The sequence below is a fragment of the Channa argus genome, chromosome 15 (assembly GCF_033026475.1).
Source record: "Channa argus isolate prfri chromosome 15, Channa argus male v1.0, whole genome shotgun sequence".
NCBI classification, from domain to species: domain Eukaryota; kingdom Metazoa; phylum Chordata; class Actinopteri; order Anabantiformes; family Channidae; genus Channa; species Channa argus.
In genome coordinates, this window is record NC_090211.1 from 20,382,151 (window position 1) to 20,401,423 (window position 19,273).

The 19,273-nt window shown below is 42.8% G+C and overlaps 2 protein-coding genes across 5 annotated transcripts; one reads left to right on the forward strand and one right to left on the reverse strand.

Annotated features, from left to right (window-relative positions):
* Positions 1 to 241: 241 nt before the first annotated feature.
* polr2f (RNA polymerase II, I and III subunit F) lies at positions 242 to 2,390 on the forward strand. The gene is made up of 5 exons (XM_067476628.1): positions 242 to 402; positions 567 to 636; positions 737 to 867; positions 1,646 to 1,717; positions 1,804 to 2,390. The coding sequence occupies exons 1-5, from the start codon at positions 383 to 385 to the stop codon at positions 1,892 to 1,894; spliced, it is 384 nt and encodes a 127-aa protein (XP_067332729.1). The 5' UTR covers positions 242 to 382; the 3' UTR covers positions 1,895 to 2,390.
* A 3,908-nt stretch (positions 2,391 to 6,298) lies between these two features.
* sox10 (SRY-box transcription factor 10) lies at positions 6,299 to 13,657 on the reverse strand. 4 transcript variants are annotated; one of them, XM_067476617.1, is made up of 4 exons: positions 13,509 to 13,657; positions 10,441 to 11,271; positions 9,249 to 9,409; positions 6,299 to 8,993 (listed from the first exon to the last, which is right to left on the reverse strand). In XM_067476617.1, the coding sequence occupies exons 2-4, from the start codon at positions 10,872 to 10,874 to the stop codon at positions 8,203 to 8,205; spliced, it is 1,386 nt and encodes a 461-aa protein (XP_067332718.1). In that variant the 5' UTR covers positions 10,875 to 11,271; positions 13,509 to 13,657; the 3' UTR covers positions 6,299 to 8,202. The 4 variants fall into 4 exon arrangements, with proteins under 4 accessions (XP_067332718.1, XP_067332715.1, XP_067332717.1 ...); XM_067476614.1 differs by having other exon boundaries at positions 9,141 to 9,409; XM_067476616.1 differs by lacking the exon at positions 13,509 to 13,657 and adding an exon at positions 11,411 to 13,309 and having other exon boundaries at positions 9,141 to 9,409.
* Positions 13,658 to 19,273: the final 5,616 nt, after the last annotated feature.

Genomic DNA, 19,273 nt, shown 5'->3' on the forward strand with positions numbered 1-19,273 from the left:
TGAGAGGTTTTTGGTACTAAAACTCCCCAAAAAGTCAACACACAAATGATTTTTAAAAGAAACAGAAGATTTAACAATCTGTGTATTCACTTTTTAGTTTTTAACAGAAAATAAACAAATGGACTCTTAATTCACTTCTTTATTCACAATAATTTGATATAATTACGTTATGCTTTTTTCTGAACATTTTATCTTGAACCGCATAGCAAGCGGAACGAAAAATAACTGAAACTCTTGACCACTCGGAATATTTTCCAGCGCACAAAGGAACCGGAAGCTTGTAGCTTGCGTCGTTCATGTGGCTTCATGTTGACCACAATATTAAATTAAAATCTTTGGTTTTACGGATTAATAGGGATACGTACGAGTTTCAAAATTAAACATGTCCGACAACGAAGATAAGTAAGTAACGACTCACAGATTTGAGCCATATATTAAACAGCGGATTAAAGAATAACTTGTGCAATACGGAAAGCGCTAATGTTGTAGCTAAATTAGCTAACGTGTAGCCAGTTGGTCACCAGAACTCTTGGCTCTGATAACGATGTTTTTTATTCCATTTGTAGCTTCGATGACGGCGATTTTGATGATGCCGAGGAGGATGAGGGATTAGATGATCTGGAAAACGTGGAAGATGTACGTGTAGTTGTACAATGCTTGGCTTATTCAATTGAATACAACATTGAATCGTTCATTGATTAATTTTTTAACGTGTTTGCTCTGCTTGTGTGGGCAGGAAGACCAAGAGAACATGCAGATTTTGCCTGCAGGAGAGGGGCAGCAGGCAAACCAGAAGAGGATCACAACACCGTACATGACCAAATATGAGAGGGCCCGCGTGTTGGGGACACGGGCTCTACAGATAGCGTGAGTGTTGTCGTTAACACATCATTGTGTTATGGATACTATGCTACTTGGGTGACCGTAAAAGCTTCCACTCTGTTTGAAGCATATCACAATTAGAATCATATTTTATGGCCGTTTATACTATACATTGAAATGTTATCATCAAGGGATTCAAACAAATGTATTGATCCCAACAGCTGCTCTCAATGTGAAAATTAGAAAAGAGAGGAAGAAACGTCCACTAAACCCAGACAATAAACAAGTACAAACTACTGATCACTAAGGATAAACCCAGCTAGATGAGTAAACATAAATGAAATAAAAACAATATTTGTCCATTTTGACCATTCAGTCCACTTCCTTTTTAAAGAAAGGGGATGAGTTGAACAGTTGAATGGCCACTGGGAGACAGGATCTCCTGTGTTGTTCTGTGGAGAACTTGACTGAGATCAGTCTCTGGCTGAAAGTGCTCCTCTGTACATCCAGCACTCAGTGGAGTGGGTGGAGGAATTGTCCAAGACTGAGAGGAGTTTGGACAACATTCTCCTCTCAGCCACAACATGCAGAGGGTCCAGCATCTCCCCCAGAACAGAACCAGCCCTCGTTATTAGTTTGTCCAGTCCACCAGTTCCTTTGTTTTACTAATGTTGAGCTGGACATAACTGTGCTCACACCAGTTAACAAAATTGTTTTAAAAGCACTGGCTCCCTCTCCAGCTGCAGACTCATGTTGAAGATGTGCTGAAGGTAAAACTTGTATATTAGCTGTATTTTTGTATTCACTGACTTGTTTTCAACAGGATGTGTGCTCCGGTCATGGTGGAGCTGGAGGGAGAAACAGACCCATTGCAAATTGCAATGAAAGAGCTCAAGTAAGTGAGACTGTCATATTTTGAGATGATGAGCTTATGTGTAGCCCCTGTATCTCACAGTGACTTTTGTTTGGACCCTCCAACAGGAGCAGAAAGATCCCCATCATCATTCGCAGATACCTTCCCGACGGGAGTTATGAGGACTGGGGCTGCGATGAGCTCATTGTAGCTGATTAAACCATTTTTTCAGGTCTACAGAACATTATACACTGTTTCATACCCACCATCAGAGCAGGTCAGCCAGCTTCACAAACCTGGAAGATTCCTATGACTGTTGCAATCAATACCCATTAGTTCATGCCCCAATTTATTGTAATATAATATCAGATACGTTTGAGAGCTGGTCAAAAACATTAAATGTAATGAACTTGGGGAGGGGGGGATCAAAGTATGTTGGCTGCATGTTGATCATCCTGTAATTTGACTTTCTTTCTCATTAAGTTGTTGATGCATTAAGCCCAATCAAATACTTAAATTAGTATCCACTGTATTCTCTTCTTCCAGTTGCATTACAACTTAAAGCCTCAAGGGGGAAATGTCAACTCAACTCTAAGATACTTTGTTTCACAGAAGGGTCCTGTGTTGTAATTCTTTTTGTTGTATTTCGAAGGAGATAGGTGATTAGTTTAAAATAATTTTTATTGTTATAAATAAAACCTTTTTGTATAAATTACCATGTCTCATTCAGCCTATCTACACACAGAGGGTTTTTAATCAATGGGTTTGACCGTCTGCATTAATATCTGTGTTGCAGAGGTTTCATAGTATAAAATTCAATAATCTTGTTATACAGTAGTATGTGGGAGGTCCAGAGCTGAAGTATTTGAAGGCCAAGTCAACATGTCAAACTTGTGTTTTAACCATTGTTGAACCAATTTTGTAGTGTGGCAGGCTGCATTATCCGAGCATAAAAGGGTGTAGTTGGTCAGCGACCATGTTTAGGTAGGTGGTACGTGTCAAAGTAACATCCCCATTTTACGGTAAGACCCAAGGTTTCCCAGCAGAACCTTAGCAAAGTATCACACTGCCCCATTTGACTTGCATTGTTCCCATTGTGCATCCTTGTGTCATCCCTTCCCCAGATAAGCAACGTACATGCAACTGGCCCTTCACATACTATTAGAGAAAATCGGAGCAGGCCGCCTTTGTGTTTGTGTGGCTAAAATTAGCATGATTTTCAGACTGGACAGCTACAGGCAGGGCAGCGCCACAAGTATTCGCATGTTTCTGCCTGATGATTTCTGTTTTTATTAGTGACTTTCCTGTGCAGAAATAGCAGTTTTCTGCTACATGGCGGTTTCTCGCAGCTGATGGAGATGGGTCTCGCCCCACCTCTTCCCTAATGCAGTCACATTCACACACACAGCAGCTAAACAGTCACTCTATTGTTTAGAGGAAATGGGTTGTTGTTGTTGTGTGCAGAAAGAGGTCCAGTGCAAACTAGAAGACAGACAAAACTCTCATGCAGATGAAGCTGCATGAGGAAGATTCAGCCACTGGTTGATGGATTGTAAATTCTATTTTGTGTGTGTGAACAGTATACAAACACATCTTGTGATTTATTATTGTATTTTCTATCGCAAAAATATTAAATATAGCATCACCAAGAAGCTAGTTTGAACTGGTGTCTACATGTGTTTAGCCACAGTTATGTTGTTAATTTCTGAATGTGTGATTCCTTTGATTGGAGGAGACAGAGCCTCAGGGTGATGCGTCAGCACTGGTTTCATTTCATGAAGCGGGGGGTGACACTCAGCTCATGTGACACTCAACAGCATCCACCACAGAAAGGCCACCATCAGGTTGCCCTCAACCCAGCTCAGGGTGTGACCAAAGTCTTACAACCCCGATTCAGAAAAAGTGGAGACGATGTGTAAAACATAAATTAAACCAGAAATGCAACGATTTGCAAATCTCATCAACCCATATTTTATTCACAATGGAACATAAAACAACATGGCAGATGTTGAAACTCAGACATTTTACCATTTCATTGAAAATATTAGCTCATTTTGAGTTTGATGGCAGCAACACGAGTCCAGGCTGGATCATGTTCACATGTGGCTTCTTCTGTGCACGATACAGCCTTAACTTACATTTGTGGATTTGCACAGTGAACTGTGTTCCTGCCTGTTTTTAATGCAGTGTCTCGTGAGGGCCCGGAGATCACGTGCAGCCAGTTTTGACCTTTGACCTTGTCCCTTGCACACAGAGATTCCTCTTGATTCTACTGTAGATGGTGTTTTCTTCAAAGTCTTTGCAATGAGGGACATTTTGTCACAGATTGGTGAACATCTCTCCTCTTGACATTTAAGAGGCTCTGTCTCTCTGAAATGTGCCTTTAATACCCAGTCACATTACTGACCTGTTGCCATTTAACCTAATTAGTTGTCAGATGCTCCTCAGTTTGTTTTTGATTGGTGGCAATTACTTTTCCAGCCTTTTGTTGCCCCTTTTCCAACTGTTTTGAGTGTTGCTGCCATCAAATTCAAAATGAGCCAATATTTTCCATGAAACGATAAAATGTCTCAGTTTCAACATCTCATATTGTTGTTTATGTTCTACCGGGAATAAAATATGGGTTGATGAGATTTGCAAGTTGCGTTCTGTTTTCATTTATGTTTTCCACATTGTCCCAACTTATTTTGAGTTAGGGTTGTATTTCTCTGCTGTTTTTGACATCTCTATCTTACACTTAATCGGCTTCTTGTCCCATTTTATTTCTCTCTGTCCCTCACATTGTCTGTCTCTGTTTTTGTTTGAATTTCTTTCTGCTCAATGGTCAGGTGTCCATGTGTACAACGGGGCAGGGTTTGCTTTCTGTGAGTGTTCCTCTTGCTCATACAGACCATTTAAAAAGTCCCTCCACTTTTGCTGTCTGCGTTTTGTGCCGAGCAACATCCCAGAGTTCATCATAAGCTAAGAGGCTTCAAACGTCAGATTCGGATGCGGTTTTTGTTATTTCCCACTACAGCTCAGCAGCAGAGAAATTGTGACCATAGAAACGCAAATACTCAAAAGAAGAAACCTAGTTCATTTGAATTAACTCCCTCTGACTTTTAAAAACATTTTCTCACCAAACAGGAACTGTGGACATTGTCCCTCATCACTTCCTATAAAGGCCCGTATGGACAAGATTATTTATCACGGCAACCAAAACTTAGTTTCTATGTTTATATGGTTTAAGAATTACATAAAAAAATGGTGAATCTGTCCTTTAACTTTGTAAACGTTGGACAACTGGACCAAATATTGTTGAATTTAATTCTTTCATAGATTGGAATATAGAATCCTGAAGTGATGAAATATGTGAAATATGTCATTCGAGTTGTGTCTCTCTGTAATTCCTCACGTCATTTTGAAGATCCTTTATAACGAGTGACAAAATTGATTCCAACTTTATGACCATCTAGTTGTGTGTTGGATAAGTTCCCCAGCTGGCCCACAAGAACCTTATGTTTTAATTATTATGTTTTTAAAGCTGCAGTATTTGTTGTAATTGTTTGAGACTAAAACCTAAAGAGCTAGGTTTCAGTTCTGAGTCTCGTGCTTACATGTGCTTGGCTCCCAAATATCGTAGCTGTAACACATAGATCAGACGTTTTCCGAATGAATGCACACTTGTTTTGAATCCATGCACTTCTGAGCATTGCTGTCTCACATTACTTGGCTGAATCTGAACCTACTGTAAACATCTTGACAGAGCAGAGCTGTACTAGTCTTCCAGTGAATCAAAACAACACAGGCCTGTGATTAACCTTTGAGCCATGTTCTCTGTAATATATTGAGGTTCTCTGGGAAGGTCCCATTTCAGCAGCGCTGCTCCCGGCAGACACCTGCTTTACCAGGCTGGTGTCTAAATAGATAAGTAAATTTACTAGTTTTTTACCTCTCTAAACTTTTAGATGCCATTATGGCTTCAACCTAAGTGTTTTCTATTTTTCACTGGATGGGGGTGAGTGTGTCGCAGTGGGTGCAGGGTCTGTGTGAAGACAATGTATGAGAGTCCCTTTGTATCCCAGTGAAGCTACAGGCCAGGCAGTTATGGGCAAGACTTCCTCGTTGCCCTGTTTCCCTCCCCCAAGCGCCCCTTCAATGGCCTCCTTTGTTTTTCCAAAGAATCATACAGCCGATTAAAGAGAGGGAATTAGGAGTCAGGCTTATCCCGCAACACAGAAACGGACACATATACATGCACAGTGTAACAAAACTGAAATATGCACTTAGGTACGTTTGCCCACTATCAGAGTTTCTGAATGTGTTGTCATGTAACACACCACGCTTGCAGTCTCTCTCGCTGCCTTCACTCTCAAGTCACAGTTGCCCGTGTTGAGCTTACCTCTGCTAATGGTCAGTCATGGATTGCGGTAGCTGCAGCCGGCTGAAGTGACTTATCCACTAGCCAAAGAGATTATGTTCAGAATGTGAGCAGCGCTTGAGTCTTTCGAAGCCACGCGGACGTGTGTTTTTATTGTTTAGTGTAAGTTATGAGAAGGAGGGTTTTTTTAGTCTTCACGCTGCTATTTATTAAATGTCATGTGCTTCATTTGCTCTGTTGTAAAAATGTTTCAAGAGGCAAGCTTGTATTAAAGCAGAAATAATAGCTTTATTTCACCAGAGAGTAAAAGATCACGAGTCAGCGTCACATGTTTAGGCTTTCGCTCAGGCTGTTGCTTAGATGTTGATTTGCGGCGCTGGCAACAGGTATACAAGAATGAAAAAGTATGAAGTAGCTACTAAAACAGCAAACATTTTTTCTTCATATCATCAATTGACAGTGCACAAAAAAACATAAAACAAAGATAAATAAAACATGCAACAAAATTCATATATTCAATATTACAGATAAAACAAACGGTTAAATAAATGTGTTTTCAGCTTGAAATGGATTAACACAAGCAGTGCTGCATGCATGTTGTATTATGTAGCTATAAAGAGTATTTGAGTGATTAAAAATACAAATTAACAAGGTGGAGAATAAAATATATTTGTGTGTGGAGACGGAGAAATAGGAAAATGGACAGTGAGAAGCAGAAACACCAGAAAAAGCTCCATCTCTGTTTCACGTGTTAGTAGGACAAGGCACTTTTTTATAATTAATATCAGATAGTGATATTATTATCTCCTGGGGGTTTCTCTAGCTTGCCAGTATTGGCATTCCTCACTCTGAAAGTGTCTTAAAAAAGATGCACAGTTACAATCAAAAGATGTGATATTTCACATTGAATACTGTTTTACATGAGACGTAACAGGTTAATTTTAGTGGAAAACATAATGGCAAAAAGCAGTAATATTACAGTTACAGAAGAACCTCTGTTATTATAGGACACGTTAATGGATCATCCAAGTACAAATAGAATTGTCTTCTCGTGTTCATTACAAATAAGTTTATTAATAAGTAAAATCGTCATCAGGACATTTTAGCCTTTGAGCCTTAGCCACTAGCAATTTGTTAGTCACTTTAGAATAATGACAGCAAAGAGAGAAAACTAATCTGCTCTACACTATAAGGTAGTTTTGAGTGTCACGTTGGGCGAAACCATCTATAAAATCAGTTTCTTCTCTAAACTTTTGGTCTCAAAACTTTGGTCGTTTTAAAATGTTTCATATCTGTTCTGTCTCCATCCACTCTACGTACATTTGTAGCTTCAAGTACATTTTACACACTATCCTGATATAAAAGTCATCATTTAAAAGGTTTAAAATGTAATTGCCATTGAATATGAACTTCACTTAACAAAACCTCTACATGGTTTTGTGGCGTTTTTGTTCTCCCCTGCATGTTCACTGTGTGTACGGAACCCAGCACGCTAATTTGAATTAAATAGGGATAAATGTGGTTCAGAAACCAACAGAATGTGATCAGTGTTTCTTGTATTGCTTTTCAATACAAAACGAACATCTGTTTGATAAAAAAGTCATTCATGCCTGAGAAATTAATGGGCCTCAGCCAAATAGTCTGGCAAGTCACACCCTTTATAAATATGTCTGATGTTGAAGTTTGCAGATTTAGATGTTAGTACCGTGCTTCCTGTGGTTTGTGGCAGTGTGCGTCCTCTGATATACGTGGAGCCACCAAACCGACAAGGACGTGATTCACCCATGGACACTGCTAACTTTGCTGTTGTATCTGTAACCTGATACTCTGCAATAAAGGGTGGGCTTCTTTTTCTTGTTAAACTCTACAACGATTACGCTGCATCCTCCAAATGATCAACCGCGCTTTAAAACCACCATGCTCCAAGGTTGTTCTTGGGCTGTGACAGCATTTCTGGATCTGGGCAGGACCAGGCAGGGGTTTCTATCCTCCTGCCTCCCCAGCCAACTCCACCAGTGCCTGCCCACTCACCCCAGCCCAGACCACTTCCACCTTCAATACCACCAGTACTGCTCCTGTAGCTGCTGCTGCTGCTGCTGATGGTGCTTCCTCTCGGGTCTGACGTGGGGGCTGAACCTGCACCAGTGTCTTCTGGTCTCGTTGTCTGTCATGGCCGCGACAGTGTCGTGTAAACGGGCTGATCCCAGTGCGTGGGGCTGTGTGACTGAGGCACACTGGCAGGGTCAGTAATGGGTGTGTACAGGGGCCTCTGTGAGGGCCCCATGTAAGAGAAGGCCGAGTACAACCCAGAGGCCTGGCTGGAGTGGGCATAGTAGGAGCCTGGGGCCTGGTGGTCAGCATACTCAGCAAACTGAGCCCTGGAGGCCAGTGAGGGGAAGGCAGAACTGTAGTGGGGAAGGCTGAGGGGGGTGTAGGTGACATGAGAACCTGCTGAAACTGCCTCTGCAAAGTGAACCCCTGCTCCTCCGGCCTCACTCTTGATCTGAGCCTTGGAGGCGTCTGAGCTCAGAGGGGAGCTGTGATGTTCCTGTGGCTGCTGCTGCTTGGAGAGCCAGGCTGCTGAGTGTCCACTGGCCACAGCCAGAGCTGAGGAGATGCTGTAGGTGTATGGCGAGGCCGGGGAAGCCACTGCAGCTGCTCCCCCCCCAGCGCTTTGCCCAACCCCCGGTTGCCCATTTGGGGGAAGATATTGGTCAAACTCATTGACATCGAAAGGCTCCATGTTTGCCATCACCTCATGGCTGATCTCACCAATGTCCACGTTGCCGAAGTCGATATGAGGTTTCCCTGAACCCGGAACACCGGAGCTTCCTTCTGCTCCCATTGTACTGCGGGAGCCCCCATTCCCAGGACCCTCTCTCTTTCCATCACCTGCTTTCCCCGACTGAGGCTCCGTCTTGGGAGTGGTTGGAGGTGTGGGAGGACCGTGGCTCTGGCCTGCAGATACAAAGGGAAACACAGGTTTAGATCTCTTTGTCCTGGCTAACAATTGTCTGTGTGTGTCTTGCTCTCCACTTGTATTAAGAAAAATCTTAAGAGCGTAACAGGGATCAGTGGGATAGTGGGAGGGAGCCCACAGCCCACCTGCAGCATGAGGGTGATGCCCATCTGCCAGAGGGGACCCAGCTCCCCCACTGTGGGCCACTTCCAGATGGAGGCCCTTGTAGTGGGATTGGCTGTGGCTGACCTCACCCTCCGAATGGCCATCGGCCTCACTCCCTGAGCCAGACCCCAGCTTTGCGTTCTTGCGGCGTCGTGGCTGGTACTTGTAGTCGGGGTAGTCCTTCTTGTGCTGCTTCCTCAGCCTCTCTGCCTCCTCGATGAAGGGACGCTTGTCATTCTCATTGAGAAGCCTTGGAAAAGAAAAAGGCGTCAAAAGGTTTTTAAGGCTTAAGAAAATGATGTTTTCTGATTGCTCCAGAGTAGAAGGAATAAAAAAATATCAGCACATAGTATACGTGGCAAAATAATCAACAACATACTACTCATGCATTATATAGAATCTCAGAATTGATATTGTACCAGTCAGCTTCTACAATCTCTACATCTGAACAGCTGTATTTAATGTAGTGCCTGTTGGGGGCTGAACAGTAATGTAATAATTCAGAAGATGCATCCTGGCTGCAAATGGCATGAGAAATCCCTGACCTTCTTCAGCCTCCCTCTTGATCATGTTTCTGGGCCAATTGACCAGTCGTGCCCGAGCCCAAGGTCAAGTCTTTATCTAATTAGTGTTCAGCCCCCACAAGGTTAATGAATTTAACCTCCCTGACCTTTCTTGTAAGCAAACCGTGAGTGTTCTGCACAAGAGAGAGGAACTCGTGTAAACTGGGCGGCGGAGCAAAACTTTAAAGAACGAAACATTCATTGAGTATAAGATGAGCAGGGATTTTTGTGTGGCAATAAATTGAGCATTGAAAAGCTCCGAAAATCCCCCCCCCCCCGTATTCCCTCAGGAGTCATTCGCTGCAGCTTCATGCCCCAGAATCAATGAGAGTGTGAAATTAGCCTTGATTCATGTGACTGGGAGTAAGTCAGTGTAGCTTTTTGTGGCTGATGAGATATGAATGAAAGTAGCAAAGGAGCCAGTGTGGAATATATCCTAAATCTCTTAATGCCACACATTTAAGACAATTTCATTTCTCATAATGTAACAGATAATGTGAAAATTGCATCATTAAATGCCTTTTTATTGGAGAAGGAAGGTAGAAGGACAAGCTCGGCATTCACGTCTGTCTTAAGACCAGGTGAAAGACGTGAATCTGAATGTGCTTTACAAATGACAAAATGCACAAATACCTGCAACTTTGACTTTCTGTTATATGAATTTATGGTGTAAACATACCAGATCTGACACCTGACGGTAACCCCCTCCCCCCCTCACCTCCAGAGCTTCCCCAGAGTCTTGCTGAGCTCCGCGTTGTGCAGGTGCGGGTGTTGGTCGGCCAGCTTCCTCCGCGCCGCCTGCGCCCACACCATGAAGGCGTTCATGGGCCTCTTCACGTGCGGCTTGCTCTTGCTTCCGGTGTTGACGCGCACGGGCATGGGCACCAGGGTCCAGTCGTAGCAGTTGAGCACCTGGTTCACCGCATCACGGATCCCCGCGGGAAAGCGCTCTTCCTCGTCGTCGGATTTGACGGACGAGCAGCCCGCTGACTCGTCGTCCAGGCCGGCCAGCTGCGGCTGATGCTGCCCGCTGAAAGGCGAGTCCCCGCCACCTGTTGCACCGGAGGAATGACCCGGTGACATGGAGCGGCTGTCGTCCGACATCCCAGGACTGAGCTCAACCTCCGATAAGCTCTGCTCGTCTCTGGACATGTTCCTACACGCCCAAGCGTCCAGGTGCGCAGAGGATGCAAGACCTGTTCGTAATTTCTCAGCTCTGCCCGTCAGGTGCCTGTTCCTGCTTATACCTACAGTGACGCACGGAGTGTCGTCTGTCTGTTGTCTGTCCCTCTGTCCTCCTCTAAGTTATAATATAAACTGCCAGTCTGTCTCTACTCTCAGCCTCCGTTGCAAAACTCTGTGAGGATTCCACATTAAAGTTCTTTCCATCCGTGTTCTTGGTATCATAGGCGGCGGAGTGCGCACCTTGGACCCCAGTTTACCTGCTAACGCACACCTGTCAGCGCCAAACTCGCCCGGTCTCACCTTCCGCCTGACTTCCCCTTTCCTCTCTCCTTGTGCCCCGCGATTGTAATCCAACTGCAAGGACCTAAAACATAAGAGTGGCGAGGAGTGGGATTAAGAAAACAGAGGTCAGAGTGATTGGTGCTACAAAGCCTCACCCGTAGACCCACTGGGCTGCCGGGGAGGAGAATGTGTTTTTACTTACACCGAAGAAATTGGCTTACTTCTTAAACCAGACTTTATTTATTATTTTGTGACTCTTAATGTCCCCATGTCACTCAATTATCAGCAACACTCATACAGATATGGAAAGGGTGTTAATGCTAAATGTAGTGAGGAAAATAACTACTTGTTTAAATGTGAAGGTGGGTAAACCAGTTTCGTTGACAGTGTGAAAAGGTTTAAGATTTACAGAATGTTCTCATAGATCTAAGTAGAATTTCCAAGTATTTGTATATGAGTGTAGTTTTTTTTGCAGAGGTCCGACTCTGTTAAAGCCACTGTTTACGGGTTTGCAGTTATTCCAAGCTCCCCGGGGAGAAAGAGTTGCAATGAGGCCGCAGCAGAAACAGACCTTGGATTTATACCGCGCACTTCTTGGATAAACATGGCAGTGGAAATATAAACCCTGCGTGCGTGCGTGTTAGCACGCGTGCGTGAATTGGACACATTCTGTTTGTTGAGCAGGGGCAGGTCCATCGACGGGGGCAAACGTGTCCTGGTTTAGTGCAATAAATCAACACCTTCCTTCGAACTTCACGTTCTCAATCAGCGAACGTCGTTTGAACAGCAGCACAGAGTCCGCGGGTTTGTTTTCATACAGGTGTCGTGTTGCAGCGGATTATGTCTGTTGACATTCGAAAACAAACATTGCTTCAGCTAATTTCTGTGTTGTAACCGTTGTGACAGATTAGCTACTTAACGGCATTTGGAGTTAAATGACAAATTATTTATGAGGCTCTTAATAAATGTTTAACGTGTCTGAAAACCAGCGTTTAATCACCATCGGGGAAACGTATCAATTTCCAGCAGAGCGGTTCTAAAGCTTCACCGTCCACCCGAGACACATTGATGATGACACTCGCCTGCCACCTGTTCCACAAGGACACTGCACAGACTGTCATCGTGTCTCAAAAGCAGACAGTGTGTAAACATCGCGCGTAAAGGCACCAGCGTGCCCAGTTACGCACGCGTCGCCCGCGTTCGCACCGAGATTGTTTTAAAATGCCACCTTTAACGAGAGAAACCGAACACGGAGAATCACACCACTGAGCGGGGCTCGTTTCCTTCCGTGACTGAAGAATTTCTTTTTTTTTAAAGTTTGTTTTACAAATAACGCCTCCACCGAGGAACAATGTGCCATCTATTGACTGTCACGCCCATCAGTCTGCAGCAGCACATGTAATTTCATTTTAAATATAATTGTTTCTAAATTGTTTTCGACACACCCGTAAAATGGTGTTTGTTTCTAATTTACATGCCGGAGCACGTTTACTGTGCCTAATGAATTTCGGCTGCGTGCGCTCATTATCGCCGCCTGACTTCTCAATAAGTTGACCTTAATTTGCTTCTTTGAAAACTTTTTGTTTGTTTGTTTGTTTTTTGTAAGTTCATATTTACAGCTTTATCTGGTCCACGCAGCTCCAGAACTAAAGAATATATATGGGAAAGCCCAACACAAGCAGGAATCAAACCGACGACAATAACCAAACAAGGACATAAATAAGTTTATATCATTATTTTACTCAGCATGCAGTTCGGTTTGAGGTAAAAGGTTTTCGTTTATAGTTATTTCACAAAATCCTTCAGCTAAAAACGTTTAAGAGCCTTTAAGAGCTTTAATGAGCCTTTCGTCTTCCTCGTTATGAGAAGGGCTTTACAATCCCTCCAGCTGCTCAAACAAACACAAAAAATACTTTTCCCTTTAAAAAAACTTGTCCAGATAAATGATCAACGACATACAACATGAAGCCGTCACAGAAATCAACTTAACACCAGGAGTCCTATCTTTACTGTATCGAGCATCATAAGGATGGCTGTTAACGATGAGACCTGGATGCCCGACATGTCCCAAATTCAATTCTGAGAATGAGTAAATAAAGCAAGTATAGAAAACCAGTCCCAGCTCACAAATACTTAACGATTTGTTAATGAAGGGTAATGAAGAGTTGTAATAACGATTATTAGAGGTAAAATTACAGCTCTAATTCTGAGTCGGGGCTCTTCCCCCCGTGAGTCTGGACAGAACAAATAATCATTTGGCAGAATGAGAGCAGCCGCCGGCAGCAGAGAGAAAAGAGTCTGAAATGCTAAGCGTCTTACTTCAGTACTGAGAAAAGGAGGTCGCCGGTTTAGCACGAGAATCCGTGAGTTCCCGAGTTTCCAAAGTGACGCTCGCTCCCCAGCCCCCTCGCTCGCGCTGCCCGAGTATGAATGCCTGCTCTGTGTGCCGGTACCGGGGCTTAAAGAGCTCCTTGTATGAGGCTGTGGGGGGGGGGGGTGGGGGGGTAAAAAAAATAAAAAGATCCCGGGGAGGACAAGTCTTAAAGGAGCAGCGCAAATGTGCCGATGCAGACCCGCAGATGTCTGATTGGCTGAGAAACGCTTTACACTTCAATCGCGCGCTCTCGCTCGTTTGGAATGTGGAGTTGGTGGTTGTGAAATATCGAAAGGAAATTGTTCGTTTTCTTATTTCTCAAACAAATCTGAGGTTTAATATTTGATACGTGTCCGAATGTGCGCACAAAAGTTCACGCAAAGCTGCACAAGTTCTGAACAAGTTCTAACCAACCTAGCGGTAATTTTACAGATGGCACCGCCGGATCTCACTATCAACTTACATTCTGTCTAGTGCAGGTATAAGTCGTATAGAAAGTTGTCGTTTAGGTGTCAATTTTAGAGAAAGATTATTCCAGTTGCAGTGTTTGTAAAACAAAAAAGAAGTATTTCGTTTACAGGCTTCCTGCAGTATCTGGCATCCAAACCGAACCTCTGCAGGAACGCACGAATTTAGGCATCTGATATGTTTCATTTCAAAATGAACTACCGAAATAAAAGAAGTGGCGAAGTCTTATAATAACCCAAATTTTAAATGTGGCTTTTTTTAAATCTTTTGTATCGATAGCAGAGAATAAAGTCCTCAGGTTTGATTTCAGATTTCTCCACGAGCAACACAACATTCTGTCCTGGCAGATCCAGAAATGTTATTCAAAGTTTATTATAGGCCTGTTAATTAATTGAAGAGAAGAGGGGGACAAATGTCTCAGTGACCTCGGCTCTCAGGAAGCTGCCACTGGAAAAAATGTTCCATTTTGACTCCAGTGCCCAGATTTTTACGCACCTTTGCGCACTGGAATGCCCCTAAACACAATCAGTTACACAGATAAATAACTTTACACGCTTGTAAAATAAGTGTATCCGACCTTGTTAAGGCCAAAATTAAAAAAAAAAAAAATGATGTAAAGCAAAGCATAGATTAAAAGTTGTTTTATTGAAGGACGGAGATAATGTTCCAATTTACACAGAATTTAGAGAATAAGGGACTGAATTCATTAACATTTTCCAGCACATCACACGTACAATATACTCAATCAAAGGTCGCTGAACACACCGTGTGTGAGACTAACGACAAAGCGCCGCTTCATGTTCACGTGCGTTTTCTAATTGCATCAGCACCTGAGAACAACCGCAGTGTGCGCCCGTTTAGACGCGTCAGTCCCTGTAGAAAACGGAGAAGGGAGAGATGAGAGGGGACATTATAGGCCGCACGGACACAAACACAAGCGCTTTTCTTCACAACAATGACCCCTTGTATCCACCACATGCGACACATTGGCCCCCGATCCAAAATTCACAATTTTCTCACTATCCATGAATGTTAACTGTGATAAGGGGAACCGAACTATGAGTGCATCTCTGTGTCTCCTTTGCCTCTTTCCGTCCCTGCCCTCGCCTCCTTTCTTTGCGCGCTTTGTTTTATCTCAGGTGAATTGTAATCATGTGATCAAAACGAGCACCCCCTTCCCCCCCAAATGAAAAAAGAAAGGAACAAAAAGCAGTTCTGTGCATAAGAAAAAAGAAAAAGAAGAAAAAGGCCTGTGTCTTCCCCCTGTGCCGCCACTCTTTGTCTGCGTCTCAGCAAATTCTAACATATAGAGGGAAAATGTGCGGCGAGCTGTGGTTGGACTGTCCGGCTCCTGGAGCTTAAAACCGGGTAGTTCCACAGAGCCACTCCGGGGATCTGTCTCCCGCTGTAGCGCTGAGGATTTGCGGCCCGGCCTCGGTTGAACGGGAGTGTTTGTTTTGGCTCGTGTGTGTGTGTTTGTGTGTGTCTGCGTGTTTGTGTGTGTCTGCGTGTCTGTGTGTGCGTGTGCGTGTATGTGTGTGTTTAAGCGCAAATACTGATGGTAGACGACAAATGAAGGGAAGAACAGCGGCCTAACATTAATGGGTAAGTCCAGTTAATGTAACACGTTTGACAGAAATGCGAGGTCTAATAAAATAAAGCAGAAAGTGGGTCGAATTTAGGATTTTTGTCTTTTGCTGGGAATGTGGCTAACAATGTCTTAATAGTTATATGGAGGTAAAAAAAAAACTTTTTTTCGTTTTTAAACATCTTATTTGTCGAAAAATGTTGTCTGCACAATATGGATGAGTTTCCTCACACTGATAATACAAGTAATAAAAGACAAATATATGATGCGTTTAGGAAAATAAAAACAAAAAATGATAAAACTCTAATTTTAAAAAGAACAATGGTGCCAAAATTATTCCAGTGTTACAAGTGTTTTATACTGGACATATTGTAATACTGTCGTTTCTATTGGGCCCTTTTGTCTCATAGAAACCAAACTAAATTCAATTTTGCAACTACAGCTACACTTATAAACTGAAATAAAATATATTGTGCTTAAATAATTTAGATTAAAAAAATACTGACTTAGCTTAAACACAAGACTACATTTAAAGCAACTTTCAAAATAGTAAAATACTAAATTACACAGACCTCAAAGCTGTTGGTTTTATTGAAGTGAGGTTTGGAAAAGAAAAATCATTTACCTTACATTTTAATGGAACAGGCCGTGTAATGTTTTATTTTTTTTTTTTTTTTATATTTTTTTTTGCTGTTGCAGCTTACAATCTCAGTGGATTTGTGTTTCAACGTAATAGAACAATCAAACTCTCAGTAATGATGGACATGCACACAAACAGGCGGTGAAAAGAAAACAAAACGATACAAACATGTTTCGCCATTTGACAAAGATGTCGTTGTGAAGCAGACATGGAGATGCAAACATACAAACGGTGGTGACAGTTAAAGGTCAGCAGGCTGGCTCCGCAGGGGCCCCCGCAGTCCTGTGACAATGAGGCCGGTGGCCCCGCCTCCGTCAGCCCACAGCAGATTCCCTTCAGAAGCATAAAACCCATCCTCAGTACTGAACCTCACATCCTGCAGCCCTGCGAAAGGTTGTGCATTTGTTTTGCGTTTGTTGATGTGGAGCCAAACTTCCTCCGTGTGCTCACCGCTGCAGAATACTCTGATCACCCCGTGCTTTCCAAATCCCAACTCCAAAGGGTGAACGCAGTCATCTACAAACAGAAAATAAAGAAAAAAATCCAGATATGAACAAAAAGGGCAGTAATATTCATTTAAGGCACAGGATCAGAAAGATATTCAGATTTTCACGTCACGCATGTTACTTTATGCTGTCAGTGGTACGTTTACTCAAGTTCTGTCTTCAAATGTTTCTCCATATTTATTTAGCTTTACTTTATTTCCATTTTATGCATTTTATGTTACTTTTAGTTCTGAGGGAAATGTTGTACTTTGTACTATTTGACAGATTTAGTTACTAGTTACTTTACAGATACTTAGTACAAAATAATCCTAGGAGAGCGAGGTTTCCCACCTGAAACATTTGTGATGTTTAGAAGTTAATCCATAAATTATTAAAATGTATCATTCATAACAAGTACTTCAAGTATATTTTGATGAGCTTTGCGGTTTTACTTAAGACCTGAACATTTTAGATTTCTGCAGAAATCTCATTTATGAAGCACACGTGGAACAATTTATCACCAGCATCAAGTTCAGTAGCATTTAAATACTTTCATCAGTAACTCAGTTTAATTTAAGCCCAGAGAATCACAACTTGTACTTTTAGCGGAGAATATTTTACTTGAGTACTGTGTTCGTGTATTTCTCCCACATTGCCGGTGGGATATCTTTTAAGTTTAGAAGTAGAAATAAAAAGTGCTAATATGAATCAGTGCAGAGCGAGAGGCTGCATTCTTCTGCAACCGATACCAGGAGGAAGCATCAGCACTTTAGTTGTTTTCTGGTTCAGACAAGCACATTGACAAAGACTCACACTCACAAGAGACAGGAATGTGCTCAGCTGACCTGGGCTTGACGTTAGTTTGGTTTTAGTTTAGTTTAGTTTAGAGCAGAGGTCTACATGGTCTAACATGTCCTCATTCAAAGCGGGTTATACCCCTCTACTCACAGACGTGCAGGACCTCCACCCGTCCGTGATACTCTCATTTTTCTCTTATTCACTCGTTCTCCCTGTGTGCACCTGTGCAGGACTGAGCAGGTGTGTCAGTATGTGGCAACTGAAGTGAATCAGTCAACTGTGCACAAGGATCCGGTGGGCTACTGATACTGCCGTCATTAAGTTATTACAAATGCAATAAACTCTGTCTTACAGCTTTAAAAGCTGCATTCATGCTTGGGTTTTTGAATGATGGCACTTATTATATGATATTGATGGATTCACATAGATTTCCAAGAGGTTGATGGTCAGAATGAAACAGCTTCTGTACTGATATTTGTGTCCAAACATCTTTTTCAATTCATACAGCTGCTTTAACACTAGACCGCCACTCAAATATCTGTGATTCATGAAGTTACCATTCTTTGTCTTGTCTTAGGGTGTGTGTGAGTGTGTGTGTGTGTGTAGTGGTTGACAAAAACTTGGACGGTCTTTCACTGCAGCTGGGAAGGGAGGTGGTGTGTGTCTGTTAAATGCAAATGTGTTTTCATCTAGTTGTTGATGTATGTGTGTTTTTGCGAGTCTTGATGGTACCAGAAGGGGCAGGCTTTAAGAGATGGATGGTGCTGTTGCCGGTACCAGAGTGAATGGGGGTGAGACGCGAGTGTGTGTGTGTGTGTGTGTGCGTACGCCCTAATGAATAGCCTATTGTGTGTTCCATTTCATATCTTCAGTGGCCAGCCAAAGGAAAGAATCTAGTTACTTCGATTGTGTCCGGGAGAACATCTAAAGGAAATTGATATGTGGGGGTTGAAGCCTGGGTTTATGGGGAAGGGTGTTGGAGGGGGTGTGGGGTATCAGGGTTAATGATGCCAAGTAAGACACAGAGGAAGAGTTTAGTTACCTGTGGCTGATCTCTGCTGGTATTCTGTAATCATCCATCTGCTTGTTGGGGAGAACTTGACTCATATTTCCAGGTTTCGCTCTCAGGAGGTGGCTGGCGTTTCTCACTGTGTGCTCAAAGATTGTTCGTCAGTCCGTGAATAGTCGCTACACTAGCACTTTGTGTTTGCAACATTTAAAATGTGTTTCACTGCTTTGTTCTGTTTGTGAGTTAGTCAGTCCCACCACTTTGGTTCAGGCTGAATTATCTGAAAAACTGCTGCATTGCTTGACGGTTTTAAACACAGTTGTGGGACCCAGAGGATGAATCCTGCTGATTATAGCTGTTTATCAGATCGGAGACTGCACCCGTCAAAGGTTCTTGTCACTCCGAGTCCTATTTCGAAGGCTTTTTCAAACGCCTCTGTCAACCACCCGGCAATAACGCCTCCAATAGGTGGACACTTCATGGCAATATATCCCACAATCCTTTGCATGTGTAACTTTATATGGCATTGGTAGATAAAGAAAGATAGCAGCTATTCTAACAAAACAAAAGGGGCACGTTTTCATAAAATCACTGTGGCCAGCCCAGCTGCTCAGTGCCCCCATCCAACTGAGAACTGCAGTAGGAACCATTCGGATTTACTACAGACATGTGCGTACACTGAGTAGACCACATTCTGTCAAAAATTCAGAGCCCAGATTGAG